Source organism: Mugil cephalus, chromosome 5, assembly GCF_022458985.1.
Source record: "Mugil cephalus isolate CIBA_MC_2020 chromosome 5, CIBA_Mcephalus_1.1, whole genome shotgun sequence".
Taxonomy (NCBI): Eukaryota; Metazoa; Chordata; class Actinopteri; order Mugiliformes; family Mugilidae; genus Mugil; species Mugil cephalus.
Window position 1 is genome coordinate 20339527 of NC_061774.1, and position 13451 is coordinate 20352977.

Sequence of the window (13451 nt, forward strand, 5' to 3'; positions counted from 1 at the left end):
ATTCAGTCAATCCGACACCGTCACACTCATAAATGCGGATGTCACATCCATGAAGGGTGATTTCTTCCTGGTTCCTCGCTAACAGGCCGACAACACCTCTGCGCTGCCTGAGGAGAGCGTCCCGGAGAGGGATGAGCTCATCGGTAACCTGGTTTACCACTCACAGCTGCTCCAGGCTGACTCTCACTGCTGATTTCCTCACTTAGCTCCAGGTGACGGGTGTCGTCTGGGTGACAGTCGTATCCGTCCTGAAGACTAGTCTAAAAATAATGTCACTTAGTGCTTTGCAAATCAATGCGTCTTTAACAAAATTTGGTTTTAAATGAGTTTAAATGAATGACACATGGCTTCCTGGTCAAACGTGGATCATATTTTAACAGCTCATGGTACAAGTACCACGTATAGTTGAATGTGATTAGTTAATAATAATAATAATGACATCCAATAGTCAAATTTTTACTCATAAGTTAAGTGCTCCTTGAATTACAAGTATAAGTTTAATAGCAGGACACAAAACGCAGTATTAATTCTAAGCGGACTCACTATACTGAAGCTGCACTTAACAGTCATACAGGCAGTAAGAAAAAATACTATTAAGTAATTTTCACTGACTTTGTCTGAAACAAACACTATTAGTGTAATGTAGGTGGAAGGAAATTTTGTCAGCTCAGTCTGGATTATGTTCAGTCGTAATTTTTCCCGTCAGGGAAGAGTCACGTTCTTGTGGCTGGCATACAAAACACGAGATTGTGGATCTGGTTATAATAAATAAAATTAAAAATGTCTTTTGTCACTGTTGGTTCAATATTTAATACACTCGATTATCTTTTCCAACCAAAACCAAGCTCTCTTGAACGCAAGCCATGAAAGTGTCGTTGACAATTAATTGCCGTACAAATAACTGTGATATTCTTCGTCAGATCATTAAAGAATTTCTTTAAAATTTTATTTTTCCACAGCATTCAATGGCAGCATTTCTTTGACTTTATGTCGTCACCATTTTTTTAAGTTAAGCACCACGAGGCAAAGCAGTCGGTGGCACTTCTTCACACGTGTGCTGTTAAACCATAGCAGGAGAAGGAGTCAGAAAAACAACAAAACACTGTAACGCTACAACATGTCAAAGCAAATTCAGTCTGTAGAACAAGAAAAACTGAACTTGCCTTTTAACAGACTCAACATTTTGAGTTCACAAATGCACTGGACGGAATAAACGTTAACAGGAAAAGACTGGGTGGTTTTTTCCTCCGCTCCCTCTTTATGCACCATGTTACAGCCTCCATATAAAAGCAGCAGGTGAGAACAGGGTCAGATCAGCCGCTTCCCTCTGTCTAAGGCTGTATGCTAATAAACCCCTCGTTCCAGTTGTGTAGTTACGGCACACACCTGAGATCGGTAACGATCTACTCATCTAACTCCCAGCAAGAAGCTAAATTAGTCGTACCTCCCGAACTGTCCGGCTGTTCTTTTGAAGTGGGCGTCTTGCAGAGCTCTGACCACACACTGGAAACAGGATTCGCTGCAAATGTGATTGAACTGGCCACTCAGGGTAGTTTTGAGGGATTGATTGACCGATTGACGAAAGAGGTTGACTGTTATTTAACCCTAGATGTGTGGACAGTCTGTCTGTCCTCTCCTTCTCCTCCCGTGTGTCTTAACCTCCCACTCGCGTGTGTCTTTTGCCAAGCTTCGGAAAGAAGAAAAAAAAAGAAAAAATTGTGATCTGCGCAGAGACCTAAATTTCATTCTCACACCTCACACTCTTTTCTCCCACACATATTTCAAATGAACTCGGTGGTTTCTGAGAAGTCACAGCTATCATTTCTGTCTGTTTTTCCCTGTGCTGCCGTGCCACAGTGAAACGATACATGTTAGTGTGTGTGTAGAGTAACTGTGTAGTACAACACCTCCACTCCTTCAGACTCTGATACGTGCTCCTTCCGAGGATGCTGTAGTGTTTTACTAAAAGAAAAAAAGCAGCATCCGTATACTGTACATGCAAGACTCTTTACATATGTGTTTGATCCCGCCGCCTGCTATGTTTCCTTCCTTTTGCTTGGTGGCATTTCTAGTTAATTTACTCGTGATTATTTCTAATGTATTTACTGACTGTGAAGCACTTTGTAACTAGCTTTTGAAAAGTGCAACACAAACAAAGATTATTACTCTCAGAGGTATTTTGTCATTGTGAAACTAAATGTCAGATCCCCACTGCTGGAATTGGCCCAGTGTCGCCCCTCCCTCAATGAAATCTCATCTCTTTTCCACATATGGTACATTGTTATTAGATTAGAGTTCCCATGATTTCCTCTTGGTCTCCTGCAAAATATCCAAAGCAGAATGCAGGATGGAAACGGCGAGCATGCTGTTCAGTGCCTTATGGAAAACAATTTGTCATGACCACGGTGAGGAGACGAAACTGACCATGTTTGCTTTCATATATAGTAGATCATCGTGGTAAATAATTCTTATTTTACACGCGAGGTAAACACATAATGTTTTCTGTAATGACACAAGAAGGACCAGGTGTGTGTGTGTCGGCAAGTTACGCAAATGGCAAACTTAATGGGAAATGTAGCGAGACAGTAAAAAAGTTGCCTTTTAAGCCCTATTCGCACGAGATTAGTTTTACTTGAGGACGTCGTGTGATTCAAATATTACCCCCCTATGTGTGTGTTTCATGTGGTTCATACACACGGGATAAACAAACGCAGTGTTTTACTCAAATTCAGGTTACGTTGTTGTGACTCTACTACTTTCCATCTCACTCCACAGCTTGTCAGAGACGGGTTCAATTACACTGCAAATTATAATGGATGATAAAAATATATTTGTGATGCTATTTATCCCAGGGAATAAATTACCAACGACCTGGTGGTTTTTAAATCAGCTCCACCTTTGTAGATGAACAAATAAATGGCTGATTTACGGGAAATCGCGACTTTGCGCTCTAACATCTGCCCAAACTTTGACTTATAGCACATCCTTCATAATTCTTAAGTGACAACAGGCAGAAAAAAAAGACGCAAATCAAACAAAAGTCGCAAAAAATTAAAAACTCACTCCTAAATCACAGAGATGTCCATTTGCACTGGATTGGTATTATCAGAGGACCTCTGTGTTACAAGAATTACGCAAGGCAATTAGCGGTGTAATTTTTACCTTACAAATCACAGACATGGACGATTCACACGGGATTGAGATCATAGACGACCTCCGTGATTATTAGAAATTACCACAGGTCCCCAGGTAAAACTAATCGCATGCGAATATGGCTTTAGTTATATTTTGGTCTCCACCGACTCCTGAGGAAAATGCGCTTTTCTTCAAATGCTCCGTTATCAAAGCACAATCAAAAATATGAATTAAAGTTATTGTTTTTGTAAGTCACTATTCATGTTTATGTAGTCATATTTTCTGATGTTCTGTGTTTATAAAAACATTAATTTGTAATATTAATATATGATAATAATATTATAAGGCTTCAAATAAGCCCACTGTGTTTTTTTGCCTCTCCCTGATCTATTTAATTTTTATGTGTATTTTTAAAAATTGTGCAAAACAAAAAAACAAAACAAGATATGCCATTTTGCTCACTTTTCTTCTCTTATCATCGTTAATTATAATAATTGTGCAGTTGAGGCGGTGTGAGCTTCCCTCGTCTTTGTGCTACAGCTGAAAATGCCACAGATGAAATCTCCAGGACCAAAGTTTGGCACTATAAAACCAAAACAGCTAGCTGAAAGAGGCTAAAATGCCCTACAGAGCAGTGAACTATGAGGCAAGTGATAATTCTCTATGGGTCTGTCACTACGAAGCGCAGGGATGATGTAGTGATTTCATATTTAGTTGTCATTTACTGAAATAGTTGGGCATTCAGTGCACTTTTTCCATCATTCTGTGAGCAAATGTAATCTGATTTTATGTTGCACAAACTCTAGATTTACAGGACACTCCCTCAACCAGTCTAAACTGAGCCTACGCCAGTTAAAGCGCTGGTGTGATGCCATTGTCCTGCAATTAAGCCACTAAAACGCAAGATAGTGACTGTGTTGAGTTTCCCTAAGTACTTCAGACAATGGCAAGGGTTACTGAGGGGTTCATGTTGGAGTTGAAGTTAATAAATGTGGTTCAACAGATCCTGTCAGAGAAATCACTGCAGCACAGAACACAGAAAAGACAACTGAGTAGACGGTGTGGAGGAAGATGAGCAAAGGAGAACGTGCCGCGCTTGTCCCGCTTCTGAGACGCTTGGACAAAGAAATGCATTTGAGACCAATCACAGCCGTTATGGTATGCACCTCCACAACGCTTAGTACAACATCACGCTTAGTACATCAGTACTAAGCGTTGTACTGTGACCTGCAATAAAAAATGCAAAGAAACTGCAGAGAAGTTGGTGGTGTGCAGCCTTTCACCTGCAGCTCTTCATCGAACAGTTCGCTGTGGTCACTGCTCCTTCTCGTTTTATTACTCCCTATCTTAATAGACACATTTTTCTATGAATGATTGAGGTTCATAAGAAAAGTTGGCTCCAGTTGAACATATTAATGCTTTTAATGTGATGCTGCAGCAATAGGACATTTTCAGTTAGCATTAGCAGGTCTTAGTACAGCATTTTGTCCATCGCCACAGTCGCCCAGTTCATTATAATATTCATTGTCTAAATATTGCAATGCTTTTCCTCAGTGGGCCGCGGGCTCAGTCACCATTGTGTTGCCTCGTTAAACGATTAATACTGACTAAATGGACATCTGTTTCAATTCGAATCTCTGAAACGGCCACTTTGAAGCCATGAATACATAGAGGGGTATGAGTCTGTCAGCAACTCAAACATGGCTGCCTCCAACATGAAGCGCAGGGATGTCATTTTGGTCGAGTGAATCCAGGGCTCATCTGCACGGGGCTTTCCTTTAGTTTCATCAGTAAACACTAGCACAAGCCAAGACCAAGCCTCGTGGAGTCCTAACTGAGACTGTGGCATCTGGGGGTCTTGTTCTGGAGAAAAATCCTAAAATAGCTGGCAAATTATTCCCAAAAAAAAAAAATATATGATGACTGTGACAGTCAGTGCAATCCTTCAGCATAACTCATTACAAGCCAGGAGCCGTGGAGCGAGAGAGAGACGGCATCTGGTGATGCTGAGATGATTTACTTTGGTCTGACGTGGAATTATACATCAACTGTGTGTGTCGAGTCTGTGACAAGACTAAATCTCACAAAATGTGAAAACTGGATTTAAGGACGCGCTGCTTGTTCCGCGCGGGTCTAAAAATCACACTTAAATCCCACTTACATAACTGCAAGCTGTTTGAATGCTACTTCATGGAGGATCTACTCTTTAGCTCCATTGAGTTTTTTTGGTTTCTCCTCCATTGACTTCCACTTGTGTAATTTCCCAAGTTCCTACGTCTGTCCGTGGCATTTAGCCCAAAACACATCAGTCCCTGCTGCTTGAGAACAGGTTGGTGACTTTTATTTTCAGATTTTAGTGGGACAGCTTCCTGAAACAGATGGACTCTGGAGTTTTTAGCGTTTTAACGTTATTAAAATAAGAGTTAATGCTACATTTGTTGGGGACTATTTTTAGCGGCGGATTAATACAATTCTGAGCGTTCATTGGATATGGATTGAGTCAAATAAACTGCAGTGTGTGTTGGCGATGATTATGAAAGAGCATGTGGCTTTTTGACATTTTTAAGTTTCAAGACAGTGGCAGAGAACAGTGGAATAAATTATATCAAGCTTTTAATACGCTGGCACATACGTTGGTTCTTATTTTCATGGGCTTTGGTGAAAGATATCACTGGCTGTCTGCTTCTATCTATCTGTTCTTTATTAACGTCATGTGTGGCGTTCGCTAGGAGCTGTTAACATTTATTCGGAGCGTAGAGAAACTCGTCAAATGACAATTTACAGTAAGAGCTATTAACTTTTAAACGTCAGCTCACAACGACCACGTGGCCCATTTTTCTGTTTTCATTTTTCTGGCTCTGGTTCAGGAATAAATCCCACTAATGGCGATCTGATCGGTCGGTTGTGTTTCTATCAAGGAAAAACTACCGTGCCTGACCGCAGCCTCTCGTCTATTTGAATGAAAAGAACTGATCTCTGCTTGAATGGGTTAACGGCCCGGTGGACAGAAATGAACAGTGTAAACCTGGACTGAGACTTTTGTAACATATCTCCATCGCTCTGCTAAATGTTTCCTGTCACTCTGCTGTCAGAAATATCCCATAAAAGCAAAAAAAAAAGACGTTCTGCAACACTTCAGCTCACAGTATAAGCACCACAGGATATTCACTAGGGCTAACAAGACTCACACAAACATACTGACCTGCTGTTACTTATATAAATATACACTCACCGGCCACTTTATTAGGTACACCTTGCTTGTAAAAGGTTGGACCCACTTTTGCCTTCATAATTGCCTTAATTCTTCATGGCATACTTTCAGCAAAGTGTTGGAAACAGAGATTTTGGTTCATTAACATGACAGCATCACGCAGTTGCTGCTGATTTGTCAGCTGCACATCTATGATGTGAATCTCCTGTTCCACCACATCCCAAAGGTTCCTCTGTTGGATTGAGATCTGGTGACTGTGGAGGCCATTGGAGAACAGTGAACTCACTGTCATGTTCAAGAAACCAGTTTGAGATGATATGAGCTTTGTGACATGGTGCATTATCCTGCTGGAAGCAGCCGTCAGAAGATGGCTACACTGTGGTCATAAAGGGATGGACATGGTCAGCAACAATACTTAGGTAGGCTGTGGCCTTTAAACCATGCTCAGTTTGTACTAAGAGGCCCAAAGTGTGGCAAGAAAATATCCCCCACACCATTACACCACCACCACCAGCCTGAACCGTTGATACAAGGCAGGATGGATCCAGGCTTTCATGTTGTTTATGCTAAATTCTGACCCTGTCATCTGAATGTCACAGCTGAAATTGAGACTGTTCAGACCAGGCAACGGTTTCCCAGTCTTCTATTGTCCAATTGTCCAATTCTATTGTCCTGTTTTTAGCTGACAGGAGTGGCACCCAGTGTGGTCTTCTGCTGCTGTAGCCCCTCTTCTTCAAGGTTCAAGGTGTTGTGCATTCAGAGATGGTATTCTGCATTCCTTGGTTGTAAGTTTCTGTTGCCTTTCTATCATCTCCAACCAGTCTGCCCATTCTCCTCTGACCTCTCACATCAACAATAAGGCATTTCCATCCACCCAACTGCTGCTCACTGGATATTTTCTCTTTTTCGGACCATTCCCTGTAAACCCTAGAGATGGTTGTGTGTGAAAATCCCAGTAGATCAGCAGTTTCTGAAATATTCACATTCAGCCCGTCTGGCACCAACAACCACACCACGTTCAAAGTCTCTTAAGTCACTTTTCTTCCTCATTCTGATGCTCGGTTTGAACTTCAGCAACTTGTCTTGATCACCTCAACATGCCTAAATGCACTGAACTGCAGCCATGTGATTGGCTGATTACCTATTTGTGTTAACAAGTAATTGGACAGGTGTACCTAATAAAGTGGCGAGTGAGTGTAAATGAATAGAGCTCAAATGCTGCACCTACTGAGGAGTAGTGTTAGATGCAGCAGTGCCTTGAGGAGCTGTGGGCCTGTACAACAGTTGTCTTGCATTTCATCAAGCGTGTCCTATCACTGCCCTGCGTGTGCGTCAGTCCCACAATAAAACGGTATGCTGTGCGTTTCGCTGGTTGTATGTGTGTGTGTGTGTGTGTGTGTGTGTTGCGTATTAATGGTACTAGACGCGGTGCTGAGTTGTCTCTTTGCTTTAGGTTCAGCTTGTGTTGCCTGCGCCGGTGTCGGTGATGCAGTCTGTTGTAGTTTTTAAGGAGAGCAGAGAGAGAAAGTGAAAGTCTCCTGGGACCGATGAAGCGCATGCACACACACACACGCACACACACACACTATACACACACACACAGGCATTGCTCTATAGTGAAAATCTACTGCAGAGAGTTTCTGAGGAAAGATTTTCTTCTCTATAAGCTTTCAGTTTGTCTTTGCTTTTTAGGATTCAGACCTCACCCAAGTGCTTTTCTTGTATGCATGTGTGTGTGTGCTTGTGTGTGTGTGTCTATCTGCGCATCTATTTTTATGAGGACGGATTTGACTTTTAGACCCTTGGAGCGAGGACATTTGCGGAGTAAGGACATTTTAGTCAGGCCTCCCTGTGGGACACACCTTCAGAGGGTTGTTTGGGGGATTCGTAGGGTTCAGCTTAGAGCTTGTTTTAGGTTAAGCTTGGGGTCAAATGAAAGTACTGCATGTGTGGGTATTTTTGTGCGTGTTTCATGTCAAATATTATTGATTTTCCTCCGTTCCTTAGCCATCGCTCATGTGACCTCTGACCTGTTGCCTCAGGTCCTGACCTCAAAATTTGAACCCTCACTAATAGATTTCCTTCGGCCACACACATACACACAAACACATTAACACACGCAATTAATCGGACAGACTGATAGAATGAAAGTCTGTAGGTCATTTCAATAATTTGATTTCCTTTCTTTTCCTCCCCGTCTCTAAATGTCCAGCCTCTGCTCCTAAGCTACGGCAGATGCGAGGCCAATCTCTGGTGGAAGGGGACAAGCTGTACTTGAAGTGCGAGGCGACGGGGAATCCCAGCCCTTCCTTCCGCTGGTACAAAGACGGACATGAGCTCCAGAAAGGCAGAGACCTCAAAATAAAAACCAACAAGTGAGTCTGTCAGGCTGGATTATTATTTTTTTTTTTCTTAAAGGTGACATTCGTTTGGACCAAGAAGTTTCCTCAGTGAACTGTACAAAGAGTACTTGCCGCACTGGGCACCCAAACTGTGGCCACCGGGAGAAGATTGGACTTTTACTGGATTTTAATAAATATGTTATAAGTAAAAAGTTAAAGTTGCACCACTCAAATTTTATTTCAAGATAAAGTATCAAAGAAGTTTCCTGTTCTTTAGAGCATTTTATTGCCTTTCAGCTTATTGTTTTTACTTACGGCTCTCTACCGTCTACTTGATTTCCCAGAGGAATCAGTGTAGATCTAAAAAAAAAAAAAAAAAAAAGCTGACAAAAGAGAAGATAAATTATATATTATATTACAATTGTCGCACTGACTTTAAAAGACGTCAGTATCTGTATGACTCCTCGCTTCCTGGTTTATTTGGTACGCATTGACGTCACTGCCGCCTGAGGCCACGCCCCCCTGAGTGGCAAAGACACAGTGAAACGTAGCAGTAAATACCGAAACCAGGAAAAATGTGGATTATCAGATCAAATTAAGGACAATTGGACTCGACAATGATCCATATGACCTAGTGTGGATTTGGAAAGGTGGATTAGCCGAAGTTTCAGTTAGTTTAAGTTAGTTTCAGTTAATTTCATTATGATAAATGTAGCTAACTAAAAGAAGCTGACGCTAAGAGCTTTAACGTTACTGAGAAGTAATGTTAGCCGTACAATACTGCAGACGTTAAAAGGATGACGAGGAGTGATCGCAAATATTCCCTTTAGTGTTTTATTGTCATTTTTTTGCTGGAACTGAAATAGTTACTGCTGGCCGTAACTACAATTCAGACTAATGCTGCTAATCTCTATGCTCAACTCACTTATTGCCACTCAGTGGCTGTAACCATGGAGACCTCGCTTGCGGTGACGTCACGTGCATACCCTTTATTGTATTCTCAGTTGAATTGACTCATTAGATTGCGAATATGAAAGGCACGATTTAGATACAGTAGATAATAAACAGGGGAGAAAAAATGAAATCTATCCAGGCGTTTTGGAGATGGCAAGTATTTAGGATCTTTATTTAACTTGTCTCAGTCTTCAAGTAATCCCAGACTGACTCCATGACGTTGCGATCAGGCCTCTGTGGGTCTCGTACCAACTCTTGCAGGACTCCTGTTTTTTTATGAGTTTGACTGAAAGTTTGGATTTGTTGTCCAGCTGCAGAATGAATCTGGGGGCTGAGCAGAGGCCTCCCAGACGTGGAGGTATGATGTAATGGATAAGAGTCTAAACGTTGTACTAAGTGCTGTAGAAATTAGAAATAAATATATAGATATGTTTACATTTTTCTTTCAATTGGTACAGTCACGTTTTAGATGTTTGAAACTGTGGAACTTTCTCTGTCCATAGCAATATTAAGTGTGTGTTTTACATTGTGCTCTGACTCTGACAACTGCATTGTCGTTACTCTGCATGTTAAATGAATACAGAGTCATTGTAAGACCTGTAAATGCGAGCCTTGTCAGCTTTTTGTTTGTCATAACTAGTGTATCGGTCAAAAATTAGCCTGCTGCTTTTTAGAAACTACAATAATTGACTTTGCCTTTCTTTTTTCTTTTTGCTTTGTATCGCTCTCTCTATTTTCTTCTGTCTCTTCCTACCGCTTTCTCCTTTGCTCAAGAAAAAACTCCAAGGTGCAGATCAGTCGTGTCCGAGTGGAAGACTCTGGCAACTACACGTGCGTGGCTGAAAACTCGCTAGGACAGGAAAACGCCACGAGTATAATCAGCGTTCAGATCTGTGAGCAGCAACACGTCTATCCATCTATTGCTCTATCTATCGACCTGTTTATTATTCTATATATCTACTAGTACTTCTACCTATTGCTCTATTGGTTTATTATTCTATCACTCTGTCTGTATCTGAAAACCTGCAAAACTAACTTCACTGACGTCTAAAAGGTGGCTAGCTTTGTTACGCATGGTGTGTGCAGCGTTTTGCCTTTAATGTGAACGTCTCGTCGTACCGATAAAGACTCTGTGCATATTTGTCTGTTTTCTGTCAATCTGTCCTCCTCGCAGTGACCACCACAACCCCGTCTCCGGGTGTGAGTCATGCGAGGCGCTGCAACGACTCAGAGAAGTCCTACTGCTTCAACGGAGGAGACTGTTACTTCATACATGGTATTAACCAGATGTCCTGCAAGTAAGTTTATTTTCAGCCCCCCCTCCCCAAAAAAAACCCTTAGTCATCACGGACTAGTCACACCCCTCCCCCCTCTTCCCCCCTGTCTCTCCACCTGTCCTCTCTCCCTCTCTCTGTTTATGTCTGTTACTGGTCATTGCACCACCTTGTCTTCTGCTCCTCGGTTATGCCCTCTCCACATACACCTGCAGTCCACCTAACCACATCGCCAGCATGCCTAGAGGCTCTTCACTTTTTCTTCCCAGAAGCCTCAGAGACAGTCTTCATCCGTACATTGTGATCCCATTCTTCAGAATATGGCGTTTCCAGTAAGATCACCTTCGTTTAAGAGTGAGTGAAGTTTGCATGTGGAAAAGAAGAAATGCAAAAGTGTTACAGAGACCGAACATGCTGCACAGGAAATGCCCCCGGAGTGTTATTTATTTATTTAACAATGAAAATAATGACTCTGAACTATTTCAGATGCAAATTACTGCAAAACTGTTTGCATGCTTTATAACGGTTAACAATGAGCTCTTTACTGGGAAAAACAGCTTTTTGTTTGTCGGGTGTCAGGTTTACGGGAGTTGAGATGTATGAACGTGGCTTTATTAAAGGTCAGCAATATATCTATACATGTCTGTACGCCCGGTTTTACGTTCCAACAGACAGTGTAGAGGGTTTAGTCTAGGTCGCAGGTACGAGGAGGGTCATTTCTGCCTTTGTTTGCTAACAGTGCAAAAAAAAAAAAAAGTTTCTGAGCACTGTGTTGCACAGAGGAACGAGGCTGTGGTGAGAAAAGTTGAGCAGGACGTCCTGCTGACATCGTGTATTAGCTGCTGTCGGTCACTGTGTTGGCACATGACCATAAAACACTTTGAAAGTACACATGAGACAAAGAGGACAGAGGAGGCAAGACAGTTTGAACATTTCACATTCAGCTCTTAGTGAGGCCATAGTCTTGATAAAACCTACCCGCTAACTCAACTAATTGTATTTTAACAATAACAGAAATAAATTGACACAAAGTGAAATATTCATATAATTACCTCTTAAACTGTTTGATAAGCAATGACCACTGTCAGTGGAATTATAATTATGGTTGAAGTTTTGATCATTGTTGACCTGTACTTATTAATTTTCTGACATTTGCTACTTTGTCTCTGATTTGACAAAATAAGAGAGCGACGTAGCCCTCAAATTATGCAAGGCGGTGCTTAGCGGTTGTTGTACACTGGATCACATCCCCACAACTAGTGCCCACGCTTTTAATCTGCATGCTACCTGCACCCTGTGCACAAACCAGATGTTCAGAGCAAACAGTTGAAAAACATTTTTTTCCGGCTATAACTTCCGCCCGGACGCTCACGAGCATCATCTGTAGAGACTGAGGCTCAGGCTGAAGTGAAAAACGATGGTGTCCAGTGCATTGGTTTTATAGTTGACGTGAGCACGGTGCAGTGAAGTGATTCCTCCTTGTTCTCTGACATTTGCATAAGCACGCTTGCCACTTCTGGTGGGAAGCTGTCGCTGCAGGTTGCAGGTCTGTGATCGTGTAGCTCGCACTTGATGTTGTGCTGTGATGCATTCATGTGCAGTGACAACCTCCGACTTCCAAGACTTTAGAGTGGGCTGTCGGACATAAATATTTTAATGGACGAAGATGGCAACTACATATCGTGTCCATTTTCTTGTTGTTTAGGCTTTAGCTTTGGCTCAGTTTTTTTTCCACGGTGGACACGCACGTTTTGGACGTCTGGACCGTGACAAAGATAGGAACGCTGCAAATAGACACAGATAATGTACATTTAGCAGGCGCTTGGCTTTAATATATTGTGATAAATATACAGAGATCAAACAAAACAAACGGGACTCTTACAAATATCTCCCTCCTTCATTCTTATTTTCTCATTTCCTCTGTTACAGTTTGTGTCACCATGTACCAGGAGTAGCTAAGAGTAGTCACTGTTTGTGCTAATGATCCAGTTCTTCTTTATGGTTATTTGTGGGGGGGGGGGGGGAAGAAAAAGGTATGGACATAAAATGCATCACTTCCTGTGAGTGGGAGTTTTTTTTTTTCCCAGGAAACAGCTACCAGGCTGGTAGGTGTTTAGAACAGCAAGTGCAAAAAATTTCATGAACTGAATCTTAGATTAATCACTGCTCTCTTATATCAGCCTATTACAGAGAAAGACAGACATTTATTTATGTGAACAGGTCACTAGTTGCGTATCTAGCAAATAAAAATAAAGTGCGTGATAATATGAATAGCAATAGTGTTCCAGTGTATTTGTTTAACTGTGAAACGTTGTAGTTGAAAGCATGTTTTCCCGATGTAGTAGAGGCGGGTAAATGGCAGCGCTGTCTTTCTTTGCTACACAGCAAATGGTATAAGAACAAGCACAAGAACTGATTTGCATCCAAAAGCTCAGCATTAACCTAAGCAATGAAATCGTCTGTTTTCCACTTAGCATAATGAATATTTTCTAAACTAGAGGTTGCAATCTTTCAGTTCTGAGTTGGAAAAAAAAC

General features: G+C 41.6%; 1 protein-coding gene across 3 annotated transcripts in view; it reads left to right on the top strand.

Annotated features, from left to right (window-relative positions):
• The window catches only part of nrg2b (neuregulin 2b), a 52548-nt gene that overhangs the window by 17701 nt on the left and 21396 nt on the right, over window positions 1-13451 (top strand). For all 3 annotated transcript variants that reach the window (XM_047584670.1, XM_047584669.1, XM_047584671.1), the window contains exons 2-4: window positions 8559-8721; window positions 10417-10535; window positions 10817-10940. In XM_047584670.1, the coding sequence (XP_047440626.1) occupies window positions 8559-8721; window positions 10417-10535; window positions 10817-10940 (406 nt within the window). The remainder of the gene's footprint in view (window positions 1-8558; window positions 8722-10416; window positions 10536-10816; window positions 10941-13451) is intronic.